Source organism: Salvelinus alpinus, chromosome 1 (genome assembly GCF_045679555.1).
Source record: "Salvelinus alpinus chromosome 1, SLU_Salpinus.1, whole genome shotgun sequence".
Classification (NCBI taxonomy): Eukaryota; Metazoa; Chordata; class Actinopteri; order Salmoniformes; family Salmonidae; genus Salvelinus; species Salvelinus alpinus.
In genome coordinates, this window is record NC_092086.1 from 98,279,397 (window position 1) to 98,286,203 (window position 6,807).

The window sequence follows — 6,807 nt, forward strand, 5'->3', positions numbered from 1 at the left end:
CCCTTTCCTCAAAACGCCCCCTCATCACTTTCTTCATAATGCCCCCTCTTCATCACTATCCTCATAATGCCCCTCTCCTCATCCTTCTTCTCTTTTTTAATTTTATTTAAAAAATATATATTTAACCTTTATTTAACTAGGCAAGTTAGTTAAGAACAAATTGTTATTTAAATGACGGCCTACCTCGGCCAAACCCGGATGATGCTAGGCCAATTGTGCACCTTCCTATGGGACTCCCAATCATGGCCGGTTGTGATACAGCCTGGAACGCACCCCTCCTCATCACTTTCCTCACAACGCCCTCCTCCTCATCACTTTCCTCATGACACCCCCCTGCTCATCCCTTTCCTCATAATGCCCCCCTCATCCCTTTCCTCATAATGCCCCCTCCTCATAACGCCCTCCTCCTTATCCCTTTACTCATAGCCCTTCTATTTCAGCAATTCCTTCTGATGAAAATGAAAGTGAAAGTGTAGGCTCTGCCCTAATTTATGTGCTCTCTATCATCATAGCATGACAAATGGCCCAAGACGATGCCCAAGGACCAGTCAGCCCTTCCTCCATCAAGGGGCCAACATCTTTCCCTACAGTATCCAGAGGACTGACTATTAAATGTGTGATAGAATAATACTATAGTATCCATGTTTGGTAACTATGAATAGAACTCTGAAGCTAGCTACAGTATATGGATGTATGATCTCTGTGGTTCCTTATAATTGTTCAGAGTAAACTCTGACGACACTGTATGCAATTTTCCTACTCTGCCCACCCCCACAGGTCATCACACATAGATGTGACCCCCTTCCTAGAGGCTTCCTTGGCTGGTTTGATCTGATTGGATATCTTAGTTTTACTACCTTTTCGTTTGGTCTGTGGATTGGACAACAATTGATTTTGAATACAAACAAGTCATATCTGGTATAAATGGAATGAATGTCTGTTGTTCTCTCATCTTGATATTTTCTAATTTCCTAGGTTTCTATGCCTCTGGCCTAGTAGGCATCTCTTTGTTCATGCTTTGTCTTGTAACTTAACCTTAGGACCTATATGCCTAGAATTAGGTTTTGTTAATAATGTCATTATTGCCTTGTATGTGAATCCGTTCAATTTAGAAAGTTATTAAATAATACTTGCATTTTGCCATCACTTCTCATGACCATTCCCTGATATTACTCAGCAAAACGCCAAAATTCTTGCTTGCATATTTTCCTCACGTGTGCTCCCTCTACGACCTGTAGGTCACCAGGCTGCTCGTTAGGGCGCACACCTGTCACCAGCGTTAGTCGCATAATGACACTCACCTAGACTCCATCACCTCCTCGTTTACCTGCCCTATATATGTCACTCCCTTTAGTTTCTTCCCCAGTCGTCATTGTTTCTTTTCCTGTTCCATGTCGGTGCGCTGTTCATGTTTCTTGTTTTGTTCTTTTATTTATTAAATGTATACACTCCCTGAACTTGCTTCCCGACTTTCAGCGTACATTACAATTTTAATTATCTTTATGGAGTCAGATATAGTTTTAATAGACTTTGTCCATTAATTGAATAGTCTTATTACAGGTCGCATGTAAGGTACATATACACATATCAAATATTACCCTGCTACAAAAGCATGCTATTTATATGGATGCTTGAGATAATGTTTTCTTATGCAGGAATCCCTGCTTTAGTCACCAATTTGCAAACTGGCTTTGTCAGGTAGCGCGTTAGCCAAAGGATTTGAATATTTTTACTACCACACGAAAGGCTGTTCTCCTCCACTCTCTCATAATCAGGTCTTGGGAGTGTTATATTTAGCTTCCACTGGCAGAGAATGAGTTCTGTAGGGAGACCTTGATGTTACATAAGAAAAATATGAAATATAGAATGTCAGTGGGTACATTCTCACTCCATATCAAAACATTTATTCAAAGTATACTTGTGCCAATAAAAATATATGATAAGATAGATATAAGATAGATATGATATGACATGTAAATGTCACCTAATAGATTATCACAACCAAAGATCCAAACACACGCATGCACCTATGTGCACACACAGGCAAGTGTACACACACACACACACACACATCTTTGTATCAGACAAACAGAACATCTTGCAATATCTAGACACCACCACACAACTCTCAGTTGAATTGAAACTTTGCTATTACGTAATTGGACACAGACACTGCATATCCAGTTATAGATCTGATACTACTGAAATAGTCTGAGAGCTTTCTGACAAGTCTCTGACTTACAGTAACTAGCATCAAGTGACACAGTCCCCTTGCATACTTTTCTGCTCAAAAATTCCTCCAGCTGAGCAATTTCACAGCCAAGTGAGCGAGAAATAGACAGATATTGTCATTAAAGGTCCTTCAATATTCCCATTTCAAAGCACAATGACTGGATAGAGTGATAGAGGGCTACTGCATCGTGTCTCACAGTGCTGCATAGATTGGGGTTTGCTGCCTAGAACTCCTGTGACTGATTGAAGCTCTGGCCTGGTTTGAGTGAAGTTATTTCTGGCACACATTAACACATGGGAAACATGTTGTCTCCTTCTGAGCTTTCTATCTCCCTAAGCACTGAAACTAATATCTCAGCGCCACAGGAAGAAAACAATGGATAGCCTGCTGATGGAGGCAACAGAGGCACTATAGGAACGGGGTTATTTGATGAGGACTTTTAGGAGGACCTTTGTATTAGTAGAGGGTAGAGGAGATGGGATGCAGGAATGAAGAGATGGAGAAGCACCCTTCTTTTGCCATCACCTATCCATCTTCCGGTGTACGGCCCCAAAGTCTGGCAAAGATTATACCTTTTCCATACCCAAATGATTACAGTGTGATAACTATTCAATCTCACATTTTTTTTAAACCTTGATGTGAGTGTGACTTACCACAAATAGCTGTGTGTTTGTGTGTGTGTGTGTGTGTGTGTGTGTGTGTGTGTGTGTGTGTGTGTGTGTGTGTGTGTGTGTGTGTGTGTGTGTGTGTGTGTTCAGCACAGCTACAATTTCCACAGGATTGGAAAGTTGATCCACCTGCCATTGCTCAGGTGACATACATGATGAGAGTATCCTTCATATCACCACACACGACAGTCTGCCACCCCCTCCATCAAACTAATTACCAGATACACAGATAGGTGAAATTTGGACTCAAAACGTATCTACATTTTTGATATGGTCAGCTGGGGTGAATGGGTGTCAGGTCACATTTGGCTTGGGTTCCTGCTCTACCTGTCCCTCACGTTTGACCCTACCATACCAACCTGACACTGTGAAGCATTCTCATTTTGTCATGCTTGAGCTGTCTGAGCTATATAATCTGACCTATAGGCTACTACTCATATCTATCCAACGGTCTTGTTTCAAATACATTGGAATCTTTTAGGAAAAATCTTTGGGAAATGTTATAGTGCACTGTGCAGTTCGAAAAATCCATAATCCCAGCCTTCTGTTGTCACGCATCCTATAGCTTTTGCAACTACCTGCTCTGAACGAAAGGTTCATCCTTCATTTCTGTGTTATGAATTACTGTTTAATGGTGTTACACAACAAAACACCTACGCGTTTATTCGTGCATAATAGAGCCGTTAATGCCAAAATGCATGAAATGGTCAATTGTGTAAATTAAATTGAATCTTTTTGCATTTAGAAATTATAATTCAAATCGACCCTTGAAATAAAAGTGAGTTTAGGTCTCGCGGCGTTTTTTGGCAAATGCACATAAATGAATTGCCTATTGTGACTAATAATCCCCAGTCTACTTGTTGAATCCTTGAGCTGACTTTGAATGTTTGTTCGAGAGTAGGCAGGCTAATCAATGTGTTGTAGTGCTGTCTAGACACGGATTTACCTACCTGCCCGAAGACTGATTTCACTATCGGATGCAGATTGGAGTCATGTTCAGGTGGAGCTGTGCTGAGTCTTTTGGCGGTGCGGCTGGTACGGGGACCGGGCACTGGCGTGGACGATACCGGTGGATCAGAGTTTAAACTCGTGGACGACCCAGCATTTATTCTGTCCTTTGATTCAAAAAAGTACGCAGTATCGTCGGATTGTTTTGTATGGGATGGAGTTGGCGAGGACCTCCGGTCCGGACGTGCGTTCCCGTGGTGATGCGCAGGCGGCAGGTCACATTTGGAGGTGTTGTGATGGTGGTGGTGTGGGTGGAGGTGTCTGGACGACTTACTGCGGTCTTTCCCACTGCGATCCATTCGCTCTCTCATTTCTTCCTGTCTGTAGCCGTCATCGTAGTGGTTGCTGTGTTGTTGGAAGTGGTGGGAATGTACCCGTTTATCACCTCCATTCCTGTCTGTCCTGCCACCGGCATGCCTCGGTTGACAAAGCGGTCTGCGCGCGCTTGCCTCGCACTCATCGCTCCAACACGGCTCGTCAGGTACACCGCTACCTCCGTCGGGTTGATGATGGTGACTGCGGTGGCTGCGCGACCCATGATGCTCAGAATGATGTGCGGATCTGCGACTCACCGGTACCGCTGAAGATCTCAACAGAGAGGTCGTAGATTCGCTCTTGGGAAGAGAGGAGCTCATTGCCGTGTGCGGTTCTTTTTACCTTAATGTATTCCTGTGTGCAGATACCAGGACAAGACTGAAGGTCGGGTGAAGACAGTTGCAGGTGCTGGGCATTTAGCCGGTATACTGTGTAGTCAGGGCAGTCTATTGGATCCCCTCTCAGTAGCCTATTCGCGCGTCTCTACAGCCTAGGCTACAGTGCAAACTAGGAACACCCACCCACTGTGAAATGCTAAAGTTCTGAATGCCACCTGCTTATTCTATTGTATAGATGCGAGGCTACGTGTCATACGAAGTGACGAATCAGTCGCTTCTATACACGCGCAGAACGCATCAGTGAATTTGGGTGGCTTTGGAAGGGGATTTTATAGTTGCCTGCTATGCGGCGTGCCGTACACTGTCCTCGCGCAAAGTTCGTTAGGTCCCGCGTCACCACAGAATATAATGAACCGTAAAAGAGCCGTATATCATTATAATTAGTCACTCCTCTACTCATTCATTCCCGGGGGTCGTGAGGTTGAGCATCACATGATTTGAAGCAAGATAATAGGTGAGAGGGGTACGACATTGTTTTTACTTCACTGCCTTGCCAGAACAATTGTCAATCAAAGTTTTTTGTTCAGTTATTGATTAATTAAAATACCTAACTAGAACTGCATCTCTTGGACAAATATTCCTATATTCATGTCAGAGTTAAGTACTTTAGTATCAGCATGATATTCTCAATTTCATCAATTAATCATATTGCAGGGAATGAACGATTTTACTCTTTTCCTCTCATCTTCTGTCTAGTAACTCTATGAGGACTATTAGGAATTGCCATTCTACCAGAGTAAAAAGCAACAGCCTGCATGGAATTCCAACCAAACTCCCCATCCCCAGACATATCTAACCATCTTCCAACTTTCCATCCATCCTATAGTCTACTCTAAACATTTTCAAAATATATATCCAGTGAAACCGTATTGCTCAATGCCATCAAAACAAAAATCTATATATATTTATTCTCCTCCACAATGTCTAAATAGGCTATTATCACTCCTGTTGGCAGTTGGCTCTTTCTCAAGTGGATTTTGTTGAATTATCTATGTGGTCTATATTAAAGGGCTCTTCATTTAATATAACAGGCTTTCAAAATTCAATATTGGTCCACAAATTATACTTAAAATATCAAAGGGATGCAAAAGGGACTCATTTCATGGAACGACCCATTAAATGAAAGACCAGAAGATCTAACAGGTGGGGGACAGTAGATCTGAAGTTCTTTATCAATAGCAGATCTTCAGATAAAAACATAATAACCAATTTCTGTTATGATTATGTAGCGCATGGGGATGTGTGAAACTTACTCCTCAGCCTGAAGTGTCCCCACTTGCACCATGAAATAGCTAGCTTTTCACGTGGCGCGACTGGTAACGCTTTGGCAGGGCGGTCACGTGTGTTAGCAAAGCAGTGCTGGGTTTGAGCCTCGGTGTGAGTCAAATCAGGAGTAAGTGGTATTTGCTAAGCAAGAGCGTGAAGTCCTTTACAATTGCATCATTAATGAAATAATAACTAAGTGAGTGCTGAAAATGTAGTCAGATAGCTGAAGTAAAATGTGACAGTATCTGTATGCCCATGGTCTTTACTCACACAACAGATGTCCAGGGATCCAGGCACATGTCAAATTCTGTTAATATATAGACACAATTAGACACACAACCTCTCCCTCCCTCCAAACTGTGCTTCAGTGTGCAAAGCTGAGAAGTGAGCCTCCTCTCCCCTGTCTCTTGGGAGTTTGTGTTTTCTGACATCTGTGTCTCTGTATCCCCTGCTCCAGGGATAGTCGGCAGAATATCTTGCTTCTCTTTTCATTTCTTTCCCATCCGTTCCCTGATTTCATCGCCTTCTTCTCCTGCTCTTGTTCTAGCTATTTCTAATTTTGTCATCCTCTCCCCTTCCCTGTCTTTCCTGTTTCTTCTCTGTCCTGCTTTTTTGACATGTCACTCTTATGTATGTAGGTCTGATATTTATGGGGAGGAGTAGTTATAGATATTAAAACTTAACATAATAACATATTTACACCAGTGACGGCCGGTGCCATTTAAGATTAGGAAGAACAATTTTTATTAATGAGCATGATTTTATTTCTATTTCAGCCTATTGGATGACTGTCATTCATATTCCATTCACCTAGCTTAATGTAACATTGATAGGTTTAGGCTACAGTACGACATGATACAAAAAATTGCCCTATACCCATCATTAAGTTGCTGGAACCTAGCCTACATGAACATTTATA

The 6,807-nt window shown here is 42.3% G+C and overlaps 1 protein-coding gene across 3 annotated transcripts in view; it reads right to left on the reverse strand.

Moving 5' to 3' along the window:
• cabp1b (calcium binding protein 1b) overlaps positions 1–4,855 on the reverse strand; it is a 31,298-nt gene extending 26,443 nt beyond the window's left edge. Inside the window, exon 1 of one of the 3 annotated variants that reach the window (XM_071336109.1) lies at positions 3,852–4,855. In XM_071336109.1, coding sequence (XP_071192210.1) covers positions 3,852–4,544 — 693 coding nt within the window. In that variant the 5' untranslated portion in view covers positions 4,545–4,855. The remainder of the gene's footprint in view (positions 1–3,851) is intronic. The other 2 variants (XM_071336120.1, XM_071336152.1) reach the window with 2 other exon arrangements.
• Between the last annotated feature and the right edge of the window lie 1,952 nt (positions 4,856–6,807).